Source organism: Ptychodera flava, chromosome 20 (genome assembly GCF_041260155.1).
Source record: "Ptychodera flava strain L36383 chromosome 20, AS_Pfla_20210202, whole genome shotgun sequence".
In the NCBI taxonomy this organism is placed as follows: domain Eukaryota; kingdom Metazoa; phylum Hemichordata; class Enteropneusta; family Ptychoderidae; genus Ptychodera; species Ptychodera flava.
In genome coordinates, this window is record NC_091947.1 from 26,536,686 (window position 1) to 26,550,229 (window position 13,544).

General features: G+C 38.0%; 1 protein-coding gene across 1 annotated transcript; it reads left to right on the forward strand.

Annotated features, from left to right (window-relative positions):
• Window positions 1-324: 324 nt before the first annotated feature.
• On the forward strand, window positions 325-11,754 carry LOC139120442 (UNC5C-like protein). Its single transcript, XM_070684851.1, has 5 exons — window positions 325-462; window positions 4,336-4,964; window positions 5,426-5,569; window positions 8,474-8,701; window positions 9,059-11,754. Exons 1-5 carry the CDS (start codon window positions 390-392, stop codon window positions 9,581-9,583), a joined length of 1,599 nt encoding a protein of 532 aa, XP_070540952.1. The 5' UTR covers window positions 325-389; the 3' UTR covers window positions 9,584-11,754.
• Window positions 11,755-13,544: the final 1,790 nt, after the last annotated feature.

The following is a 13,544-nucleotide window of genomic DNA, read 5'->3' on the forward strand; positions in this document are numbered from 1 at the left end:
ATCAGAAAAGTATGGTCTTATATTCTGCTATTTCATTGCATTGTTCTCCATCGATTTATTGTACATATTCTTCATACATGTTTGTTTTTATATTATTTTCCTGGCTCCTGTCGATTCAAAACTGCAGATGATCACCACGTATAAAATTACTATCTCAGGGTTTGTTCCTTTGTATCATAGCAGTGATGTATATTTCAGAAAGCCGCCATGGAACATACCGCTTGAAGCCCTTCCCTACCCTACGCATACAGATGTCCCACTGATAATAGCAAATGAAATCACCCTTATTGCGGGAAAATCCCACATGTATATTTGGACCTTCGTTGTTAGGGTAGCAACGCCTAAATAGCCCAATAGTCGAGTTTTCGTGCAATCATTTAGCAGCCACGATGGGTTGCTCTCGCTCAAAGGAGATAAATAGTACTGAGGAAACTACAATACCAATTATAACATATATGACAGGTATGTCTGAACAGTACCTTATATTAACAATCGCGTGTAACTTTTGCTGAAGTTGTAACGCCTATGAAGCAACTATAAATAACCTGGCTGTTCAGTGCACACAATACGGACTTCGATGTCAAGAAGGAGGGCGGGAAACACCTTGCCTCATAATTACAACATCGACGGGGCATATTTTGCACGATAAGGCTGAAATTCATTGCGGCATCTGTATTAAATAATTCTGGATCAAGTCTTTCAAAGTTAAAAGAGACAGCGTCTTCGGCAATATAGATCAACATAATAATTCTGATATGTATTTCAACTTATTGTAGAAAAAGGCTGTAAGTTCTAACAGTTATGATGGCTGTAAACATTGTTGGTTCATAAACTTGCCACGTCCTACTAATTCGGATGATCGCGAATTGCCTAATTTTGTAAGTTAAAGATTGAGATTAATTGTTTAATTAGCATTAAGGTAAAATGCGCCTCAGGGACAGACATTCGGACTCTCAAACTTTTACAATTCTTGTCTGAGATATCACTTGTGGGGGTTTATTTTAAAGCTCTGGTGTAAGAAAACTTAACTTCTTTCGTTTTAGCTTTTCGAAACTCTAAAACTTGATTTTTCCCTATAGAGTTAACACAGGGATGGCGGCCATTTTAAATTTCAACAGCGACCCCTGATGTTTATTCTTGGTATGATAAAAGTATGGTTGAAAGTTTCGTCGAGGAAAGTTTGAGCAAAAGTTAAAATCTTTCACTTTAGAGGCGTAAACTTCCTTGTGTGCATATATGTCGGTGAGATACGGCGTATGTTGACAGACGATTGCTAAGGCGGAGCATTAATAGAGTTAAGCTGAATTCACAAACATCTATGGAGGGGAGGCGGGAGAATTAACGGGGGCCTTGAATATATGAAGGGTATGTTTGGAGGGGAGCACTTGAAAGGATTAGGGACTTACATTGGGAACTCGTGACAAAACTGTCTCCGATTGATATGAAATATGTGTTTAATAGGTTGTCAATTTTAAGCTGTAACGTTTGGCTTGTTTCTTTTCTACTACCAGTAGAGTGATGAAGTAAATTCCTCCACAGCCATATGTGTACAGTCAGTATTGTTATTGTTTAAAATTCAATTCAATTCCGACTAGAATTTAATTGTTATCAATAACAATGATTCCGGTCTTTACACATGCATGTTCAGAATAGAATTTTGTATAGCATGATGTGGGCAGTAGAACAAGAAACTGCAGTTGATACACAGAACAAAACATATGGTTCATGTTTGGCCAAAAGGTACAGTTGATGTCCCTTTTATACAAATATGTTAATTGTGTCTGGTTTTCCTGACAGGTTACAGAGGTCGTCCTGTTTCAAAGCCTTTCTCAAGCGATTGCAAAAGGGATAATAGCTGTAATGTTTACCTTCTTTTATAGTTTGGCTTGTAATTGTACAGAGCGCATTATTATTGTTTATCATTACAAGAAACTCGAGCCCAAAAGTCAATATTTAACATCACTTATATATTTACGTATAAGCTTATACTTACATATTAGAGATCTAGCAAGTTTGTCAGGGAAAATATTTAAGGTAGTTACATACCTTTTAGACACTTTCAGATTTTTATTTTTTTCTCTATTGAACACGTCCCAAACCCACATATAGCAGACATTTTCTGAAAGCCCTGATATAGAACTATCCGACCAAGCACAGTGCACGATCATTATTTGCATAGGAGTCACGTGACAAGCGTTTTGCTGAACCTTCCAAAAACCGGTTTTTCCCGCCTTATGCAAACACGCTGCAAAATTTCCGCTTGGAATTTCTTCATTGACAAGCCTTGACAATATCCTTCAAAACCGTGTCTGGGATTTTCTTTATATGCCTTTGTTTTTTTTCAAGTGCGCTCTTAAAGGTTTTAGATGAAGGTGCTTTTCAAGGACTTTTAATTATCACGCCATATAATTTGAATGGAGCCTCCGGGAAAAAATCGCAGACATAGTTTTGAAGGATATTGTCAAGGCTTGTCAATGAAGAAATTCCAATCGGAAATCTTGCAGCGTGTTCGCATAAGGCCGGGAAAACCGGTTTTTTGAAGCTTCAGCAAAACGCTTGTCACGTGACTCTTATGCAAATAATGACCGTGTACTGTGCTTGGTCGGATAGCTCTATATCAGGGCTTTCAGAAAATGTATACTTTATTGGGGTTTGGGACGTGTTCAATTGAGAAAAAAATAAAAATCTGAAAGTGTCTAAAAGGTATGTAGCTACCTTAAGTTACCCACAGACTACCATGAGAAATAATACTTTTGGGTGAAATTCCAATATCATATTTGTTGTCCACACCTGAACTTTCAAACACCCTATTTGAATCAAGTACATTTGTATCAATTGTCAAACACTTATAAAAGCACAGATTTAGTTAGTTTAGTATTGTAAAGAAATTGTTCATAGTTTTCTCATAGACCCCAATAGTGAATCACCATTTTCGGTGAAATTCCAATATCGAATTTCTTGTACACATATGCTCTTGTAACCACCCTATTCTAATCAAGTAATTTCTTTAATTATCCAACGTTTATACATGCACAAGTATAGCAAGTTTTATATTGGAAAAAATTATTCACAGCTTTGTCAAAGACTCCCATGTATAGTGGATGAATATTTCCGATGAAATTCCAAAATCACATTTCTTGTACACGTATGCTCTTGTAACCACCCTATTCTTATCAAGTACATACATATATATGTCAATTATCCAACGTCTACATGCACAAGTATGGAAAGTTTTATATTGGAAAAAATTATTCACAGTTTTGTATTAGACTACCATGTATAGTGGATGAACATTTTTGGTGAAATTATTATTTAAAAAATCTAAATTCTTGTACACATATGCTCTTATAACCATCCTATTCTAACCAAGTCAGTACTTTTGTACAAATTAACAAACATCTATAAATACCCAGATATTGCTAGTTTTATATTTTCAAAATATCGTTCATAGTTTTCTCATAGATTACCATGTTTAGAGAGTCAACATTATCGATGAAATCCAAAAGTCAATTTTTTGTAAACACCTGTAGTTTTTACCTGCCACTTCAAGCAAAGTATATTTACATGAATTATCAAACATATGTAAATGTACAGATGTAGCTTATTTATGAGGAAAATATCCAATAGATTCCCATATATATTATGATTTGATATTTTTGGAAGCACCATATCGTCACATTTTGCCTTCGAATAGTTGCGCAAAAAATGATGATCCTCCCCAAAAGGCATGCGTGAAATTTCATGACCCTTCAAAAATGCTTGGCGCAAAAAAAATGCGACCTATCTGTATTTTCTGTCTCATCCCTTTGAGGCGGCGATTTCAAAATTACAGCAAGTCAGAAGGGGGCTTTGAATGCATTGTAAGTTTGTTAGGAGGAGGCGTTCTGAAAAATCTGATAACTGCTTTTTATTGCCCCCCCCCCCCGAGGTGTTTGTGAATGTAGCCTAAGTCACGATTCCTTTATCACTGGCCGTAGTTAAGTCAAGGGGCTTTAGAGAGCTGCATTAAGCTTACCTGTGTCTTAGATTCGGTCGAGCAAATCTAATTTTACTGACAGCTGTGCACTAAAAATGATAAAAGATATTTCTGTCAGCGAATTTCGCCATCTTGGTAAATTAAATATTAATAATCAGCGCAATTCAGCATTCTATATAACTTTTGAACGCCTTAGCTTAAAAATTTCACAGTACGCAGGTGTGAATTTCAAAAAACGTATCCAAATTTCCAAGGGGGGATTTGCTTGTCCATGCCTTGTGACCGATTGAAGTTCCTCACCTTGACGTTTTTCAACTCATATGCTAGAGGGTACAATTGTCTTCAAATTTTATTCGTAGATTGCCGTACACAACTAAAGCTTGATGAAGAACCGGTGTGTAAAGTTGACACAATAAAGCCAACAGATCTCGACGATCCTGATGATGTATCTCTGAGAGCTCTTGGGTTTTTTGACGAAAAGGGTGGCCATCTGACTTTTGATAAGGCTGCAGTGAGCCTTTTCATACCTCCAGGAGCTTTGCCTAATGGCAGAGAAGAAAAAATCACCATGGTAATAAGTCGACAAGTTCCAAAGCACGGCTACGGAGCGTGCGTTAGCCCCTGTGTAGTCCTTGGTCCGTCTGGACTTAAATTCAAGAAGGATGTCGTTCTCACCTATTCCCACTGTGCTGGTTACGACTCAAATTCACAGACGCTGATACCCATATCTTGGAAGACAGATTCCGGAGCACAGGTGGAATGCACTGACCTCCGCGACGACGAGAGTGCCTCGTTCTTTGCCGATGACAAAAAGTGCACCATCCTCCTCCGTCACTTCACGGGTTTCACAACAGCAGCAACGGGAGGTGATGGCAGTGTAAGTCAGAACAATGTGAAGGTTATGGACGCAATGGTTTACCTTAGCAGAGACGGAAACGTTGGAAAACTGAGAGTTCGTGTGATAAACAAAACAGATGATTCAATGAGGGTAATTATCAGTTTAATGTCAATGACAATATATTTTTTCTTTCAAGCATTTTCTGTTATATATGCGACACGACTGTGATATTTTACAGGACCAGTAATGCTAACTTTGACATTTTTTTCAAAACTTTTGAGTGTGAACCATAATTCCTTCTTCTACTTCCCAAAGCGTATTGATATACACATTGATCAGCTTGTCAACTCAAGCCGCACGTGTGTAAACTGCATTGTCAATGTCCGGACTAGAATTCTGATTTAAACAATAACAATGCATTTTACACATGCTTATAGTAGCTAAATAGTGAGTGTTGCAACATTCTTTGGGGAGAAGAATAAGAAGTTGCAATTGATATACAAAAAAAAGAAAAATCGTCAAAAGTTATAATTACTGGTCCGATACGTTAAATTGTGTAAGCGAAAACATGAGATTTCGTCTGTGGTTGAAGTCCTAACGATTTATTATAGATGTTAGAACGAGAAGAAGAAGACCTCGGTGGACACCGGACTGATGCTGGTAGACCCTTGCTTCTAACGACTAATGGTAAAGATGTAACTGTTGAGGTGAAAGTCCAGGGGAACTCGTGGGAAATCTTTCCGACTTCAAAAAAGGTAATCAGAAAATTTAATTCGTCTAAGCTTCGAGAACTGTCAGGAAAAAGATGGTACTTAACCTTTATCTGGCAACTAACTGGACCCTCTCAAAGGCCCTGGTTCTATACACAGCTACTACAATCTTCTACAATCTTTTCGTGCAAAGAACTACGCGTACGAGCGAGACGCTAGTTCCTCCGGTGCACCGTGGTCTTAGCAATATCTTTCCACATCCATGGCGTTGCGTACACTGATTTGCCCTTGCCGATCTGACAGGGCAGGCCTTAAAGGCAACTCGATGAGCAACTCATAAAAGCACTCTTTTTTCGAGTGCTTTTATGTTTGATTAAATTTTAGTGTATTTTATCCTTCTCTTTTTTTATTTTCTTGTCTGTAAGTGGCTACCTGATGGCGCTGTTGATGATAAATAAATAAAATAAAATAAATAAAAACAAAATAACTCGATGAGCAACTCGACGAGCAACGCGACAGGCAACTCAAGTTGCCCAACGCGTTGCCTCGTTCATCTCGTTTGTACGATATGGTCGCGTCTCCCAAGAAGATCAGGCGACGAGTCGCCTGTCGCTTGGACGAGTTGCCTCCTGTACAGACGCGTCGCCCGATGAAACTTTTAACCTCTACTCATGCTAAGAACAGTGATTATGTTTGCGCTCATCGATCGTAGCTTGTTAGTACATGCAGTTTACCAAACTCGAACAGGAACGATACATACTGTGAACTGCAAAAAATCAATAAGTAAGTAAATCAATCTGTACATTGAATAAATCCCAAACAATATCTACCCTCTATAAATTTGACTTCGGAAAATTAGTTTTTATTTTACCTCTTAAATATCAGACCAACTGCTGAAAGACAATTTCTGCAAATTGACCATCAAAATACTCTGCTGTCCTCATATATAGAGGGTATTTCAAAGCCTCGAAAGCATCGATCCGGTCGGGACGACATAGGCAACACATCAGCCCACGAAAGACATACAATGTAAACGCACAGACAAATAGTATAAACAGACTGGAAACGCATGCATGCCTTTTTTTTCCATGGTCGTCTCGGTAGACTATTGGCTTTTCATATTAAAATGAGCTTCAAAGGTGTTAAACTTTTTGGAAGCTTTGTTTGTGGTTGATAATATAACGAGATTATAGGAAAAATACGACGAGATGGCATCGTACTGCCAGTCGCGTAGCAACCATAGTTACTTTGTGAGTTCTCAGGCCAGAAACACTGCTTCACGCCAATCAAAACATAACACGCCAGCAGTTTCATAAACATGTTCTTCCTTGACGCACGTGTAAAAGAGGGTATGACTGACCGTAAACCATTGAGTAAAACCAGACAGTATCGATAAAAGACTTTCAAATTTGGTTCAAACACACTCATTATATATTCATAAAAATATGAGAGGAATTTTTAAAACCGTAAAACTCACTTTCCTGAAGCTCAAAACACTCCCGTTTTCGCCAGCACGTCAATTCCGCTCAGCACCACACGACAACAACAACACAAACTTTGCCGAACCTACTTTCGCTTCACAATTGGCGAAAATCCGAAAATTACCGAAGGATGCATGGTCGGCACTCTTCGGAAAAGAGAGGCGAGAGCAACCTGAGGCGAGGCGAACATGGATGGGTTACGTAACCGCTTCACGCCTTAAACAATACCCGTTGCGACTCTATGTATGTTTCTCTGTGGTAAACGCAAACAACTGCGACAGACTTTAAAGATCCGCTCATTGTTCGTTTTCATCAAGTCATTTTATTTTAGGCGAACATGAAACGTTCTCACCTGATAATCATAGCTGTTTAACAGCTTTCGCCGTTGAAATATGTGTTAACTTCTAGTGCGAAGCAAACCTTACTGACAAATATGCTCGAGCCTTGTAATGTCACCGTGATATCAGTATTTTCGCCCTTTTTACATCACACAAAAAAAATGAATGAAATATATTTTCTTTCCACATATATTTGTCATGAAATTGAAAGTGTTTTACTCCTATTTTACCGTCTCTGCCGTTCTGTCTTTCTCGATCGATCAAAGTATTTTCATCCTCAATGTCCTCATGATTTGTCCAATTGCTGTAACCTTTAGCCTCTTGTGACGTCTTCCAGGTCTTCCGGCCAACGTACACAGACAGACATGCCAGGCCGCAGCATTGTACACCAGACGGACAATTTACGGGGTGTTTTGCGAAAAGGCGAATAAATCAAGTCATTATGGCGCAACTACACTAACGTCTTCAAACGTTAAAGTGGATATGTGCATGTCATTTAAATAAACGGTGTCGTCGATAGCAAGTACATGTATCACAATACCCTTTGCGAACAATAGCTGGCAAATCATCAAAATTCCCACCTCTTACCACAGAGTATTGCACGCATTATTCGTCTAGAAGTTATGGATGATCAATAAATGTCATGTATTAAACTTTTTTCATTGTACAAGCCTTACCTGTGTCGCGTGTTACTTTATCTCTGTATAGTACAGTATTTCAAAGAAAACAGTTTATATCTCTTAATTACAGTCCCTAATCCCTTCATTAATTTGTTCTGCCGATCACCAACGAGGGGGTTTATAACCTTATAAGCAAGTAACGATTTACTTGGTCAGAGAGAAAAGCCCCCACCCCAACCCACCCCCGCATTGGTGATCGGTAGGACAAATTAATGAAGGGGATTAGGGAGGGCAATTAACAGATATGAACTGTTTTCTTTGAAATACTATACACAGATAGCGAGGGTAAAGAAGGATCTTTAGGTACCTCCTTAGCAAAAGGCACACACCCGACACAGGTAATATAATGAAAAAAAGTTTAATACACGACACGATCGTATTCATAACTTACTTCTAGGCGAATATTGCCTGCAGTACCCTGAGCTCTTACTATATCCCGTTTGCACGCAGGTGTTGTCGTACAGGAGACTGTATCTGTGTAATAACGACACGGCCTCCTTTGTTGTTAAGAGAAACAACTTGCACCAATCTGGATCTGCTGAAAGTTGCCATCGTTTCGAATGTGAGATTTCCTTAATCCAGGACGACGAACCATCTCAAGATATCGTAACTTTTGTAGTTTCCGAAGAAATGGTTCCTTCTTCAGCAGCGGTTTCCATTCCTCCGGGAGATTTAAACGTAAGTAAAGAACACGTTTGACAGATATCGGTGATTCACAGAACCTATTCAGACTTTTTATCTTTGCTGTCGTCTTGTTTGCTTAGAAACAGCTTCCGTAACTTTATGTATCGTTATCCTCGCCCTTGTGACTTCATGTAAACTCCCTACCGTAAAACTTGAGATGAAAAATAACATTGAAATCACATCTAGAAAAGTTTAGTTATCATAACGATAAATAAGACAGAATAAGATCTCACTTGATCGCAAAATAAAGCCACGCTGTCTGGAAAATGATGAAGTGACGTCATGGGCCGATTGACTCGATCGAAACAAACAAAGACTTCCACTCATAACAAAGTTTTGAATATGTTTCAGAAATCGTCAGTAAAAGAGTTCACTCAATCCAAAGCTGCTTTTGAGTTTTCTGAGATACAACGACTACAGGTGATGGACGTACCTGACCCTACTGGTAAAGACTGGAGAAAATTTGCCGAAAAAATACTGAAGATGACGCACAAACAAATCAAACAGTTGGAGCGACAGGAAAGTCCGATGTCGACACTGATGGATATTTGGGAATCAGGGCATATCAATCCATCACGAGCGGATTTTAAGGAGTTGTATGACTTCTTTCGCACAATTCAGCGAGACGATGCAGCTGACGTAATCAAAGATCACATCGAGAACAACTTTACCAGAGAGACCAACTCGGTCTCAGAGGAAGAATCGGATTCGACCGCAGCAGATGCAGAATACTTGACTAGCCTCGAAAATCAATTTTTCGCAGTGGCCAAACACGCACGAACGAAAGTGTTACAACAGACGAGCGTCGACGACTCTGGTGTGGGTAGCAGTCGAGCTTCTTCAGCAGAAAATCGGGTATACAAAAAGAACGAATAAACATAATTGTCTACTGTATATGGTTGAACTGCTGACTGTTCAACTCCAGACTGTCAAAAAACAAAATTGCACACATGTACATTTCCAATGCCATTGTACTGTGTTTGAAAGTTTTCAGAAGACAAGTAATTTTAATTACTTTCTGGTTCAGGTGAAAAATAGTGCGAACCTTCGAGTTTCGATAATGCATTTGTGCTTGCTTAGTTCGAACATTAATTTGGAAGGATTTTTGTAAAGATAATTATCTGTTGTGAAAGATGATTGTAGCATTCTGGAAGGCCCATGGAAATCATAGCAATGAGCATGACTTTCTGCAAAAAACACCTCTGGGAACACTATTTTCATCACTTTTAAGGTTATCATAATTTTCGTGAACTTGCTCACATAAATGCATCAGTAGTCAAGATGACATTGACATAACACCTGTCAAGAGGATTCGTGCCATTGAATGTGAAAATTTAGCTCAACGCTACTGTGGTGGCCTATCGGAAATTCAAGTCATGGTCTTGTGCCGACAATTCCTTCGTATTTGAACTTTTTTGGAGAACAGGAAGAATTTATATTTCAAGAGTAAACAGAAACATTATTTACATGGGCGGGTGGGATATAAAAGTTAGCAAGACGGTGGCGACGTTTTGTTATACAAGATGTCTGTGTGTTACCTCAATGCATCGACAAAGCAACACTCAGTAGTCAGCAATGCAAAAGGCGATAGCTTGCAGTGGCAGGCAGATAGAGTACAGGATCGATAGGTCGAGCAGAAAATCGATCGATCAAGCAGACTAATCAGGCGCCCGTGCAGCCATGGCTACGATCATGTGTACTCCACTCCGCGACCATAACATGCAGTGTGACAACTCAATATGTAATGTATTGCTTTTCGTGCCAAATGATGTCATTTGAAAAACATGAGGGGAGCTGATGTTTTTTTCCGATGCACTTCCCCGGAGTAATTGAAGGCCCCGATCGCGTTTCATAGTCACTATGTTCTGTGTTGGACGCTAGGGCAATGCTGCTCAAAAATCGTATAGCAGTATAACAGATTTATACTACCAACCTTTGGGAGCTTTGTATTATCTTAGCACTGGTTTTGTAAATAATTCTTTTTCTCCTTCACTGTATCATATATCAGATTTTTAAGGTACAACTTTTTACCTCCGTTTATGTGTTTCGTTAAAAGTCTTGCCATAGTGAAACGCACCGAACTATACTTAAAAACTACAGGTATATCAAAAACTCTTCAGGAACCTATTTGGTTAAATGACCAGTACAGAAAGACAACTAGCTACAATTTACAATATTCAATCGGAAATTCAAAAATGCCATTGGCTGTGAAAGGTAACTTTCAGCCATAAAGGATTATAAAAAACATGTTTTCTGCTGTTTTATTGTATGCTAAACATGATTGTAACTTATTTGGGAGAATTGGATATTTTAATTGTTCAAGCGTCAGGTGCCCCATGGCTGAAAGTTGCGACATTACAAATTACCCACAAAAACAGTAAAGACAGATGCGCTTACATTTTCAGGTTAAATCAACATTACTACACTATCCAATTATCCCAAATTAGTTCAAATCCTGTTGAAATGATCAGCTGCCATCCTAGGTATATATTTTTTTGAATAAATTTCGGAATCCCTCGGTGGCATTTACTGGTTGTTGATGACATGGCAGCCTGCTGGGTTTGCACATTCACCAAAAATATATCAATTTTGGTACTTATCTTTACATTTCAGTACATATTAATGGTATATGGTAATAAATACTATAGGATAAAGCCCGAGTACGAGGGCTCTTCTGGTATATAAAGTCCAACCCAACGATAAAATGTCGAGGCCGCAGGCCGAGACATTTTATCGTAGGGTTGGACTTTATATACCAGAAGAGCCCGAGTACGAGGGTTTTATCCGACTTAAAAACTATCGCCCCTAACTGATATATTTTTGTTTTCAATGTGTTTACGTCAACCGTCCCCTTTGTCAATGTAACATGTTTAGGATATGAATTAAAACTTTTATTTGTGAAATAGCCTTCCAATGTAATGGAACATCCTATAAATGCCCTAGGGCACATTATATAAATGCCCTAGGGCACAGCAGATTTTGTGTTGCAGCTGGTTTCCGCTGTGTTACCAAATTTGAATATTAAAATGTACCAGATGTCTACAGAATCTGACATGTTCACTTTTGATTGGACAGTACTCTACTACGGCGCTGTCATTCGTTTCTGGAATTTGGTGACCAAGGCTTTATGAGTAAATAAAACACCCTAAATTGAGCACTCTGATTGGTCAATCAACAGTAGATAGTTTTTAATATATGTTTAAATGTTTGTCTGAGTGACACTGAATACTCTCTTAATCCACTTTTACAAGGATTAATTTACATTTTTTGTCAATGTTCATCGGCCAGTATCTGTAACTTTTGATTATTTTTTTCACTATTTCCGTTGTGAAAGTCCATGTAAATGTTAAATCACGACTTGTCAACAACTGTTATTGCTGTTTACATTTGAATTCTAGTGTGGACCAGAATTCAGTTTTCAGTGAGAACAATTCAGTCTACACTGTGTACAGGTGGAGTATCTCAACATGCTTTGGGGAGTAGAATAAGAGCCTGCAGTTGATATTAAAAAAACCCCAAAGTTGTGAGCAAGTCATCAAAAAGTTACAGCTACTGGCGCTTTCAGCAACAGAGGGCTGAAATGAAGATTGGTTAGACAGTGCTTTTCCCAGCAGTGTTACAGTTTGTTATTATACACATTGTGTCAGTGTTTATCAGTCAGCAAATAAAGACTATTTTAAAACGCTGTTTTCATTGTTTCAAGAGACAATCATATGAAAGCCAATACTTCCATTTGCTTTTCATGTTGATGGCACTTGTAACAGCAGCGACTCTGAGAGTCGGTGTACTATGGTTGTTCAACAGCACAGCGAACGGAAAGAACAGAATTGAAACTTAAAATTTTCAAAAGAACTTGATGTCTCGTGTGTACTAAAAGCTTGCTACGTATTTTTAAGCTAAACAATGTCCCCTGTACACATCTGTATGTGAATGTGTCATGTAAAATATGAGAAATGTAAGGTACACAAGTTGTTAGTTGCAGTTAGCTGTTATGTTCAAATCTTCAATGAAACAAGCGACCTAGCGGCCGATATAGCTCCGCTGTGTTTATGTAGAGAATAACTATTTTTGACACATGTTGATGAAGAAGGTGGAAATCTTTGATAGCTCAATGCAGTGGCCAGAAAAAAGTGGCTAAAATAGCTGCAAAAATACACAATAGAAGATTTCATTGTACTTTGAATATATCACATGGATCATCCCTAAGAACATGTCAACCAAAGGTATCTGATGAGTAGTTTTTTGGAGAATAAAATTTTCTGACCAAAAATGGCAACAATTGCCCCAAAAAATAAAATTTGCAGATTTCATCATAATTTCAAAAGATCAAATTTAGTTCATCTATAGAAACCTGTATACCAAATTTCAAAGCTGTTGAACAGTACTTTTTGAGAAACACATTTTTTAACCAAAAATGGAAAAAATTGACCCAAAAATTCAAAATTGCAGATTTCATCATAATTTCAATAAATATTATTTAGTTCATCTATAGAAACCTCTATACCAAATTTCAAAGCTATCAGATGAGTAGTTTTGGAAATACACATTTTTTGACCAAAAGTGGCAAAAATTGCCCCAAAAATACAAAATTGCAGATTTCATCATAATTTCAATAAATATCATTTAGTTCATCTGTAGGAACCTGTATACCAAGTTTCAAAGCTATCAGATGCCCCAAAAATACAAAATTACAGATTTCATCAGAAATTCAATATATATTACTTAGCTCATCTGTAGAAACCTGTATACCAAATTTCAAAGCTATCAGACCAGTACTTTTTGAGAAACACATTTTTTGACCAAAAATGGCAAAAATTGCCCCAAAATTACAAAATTG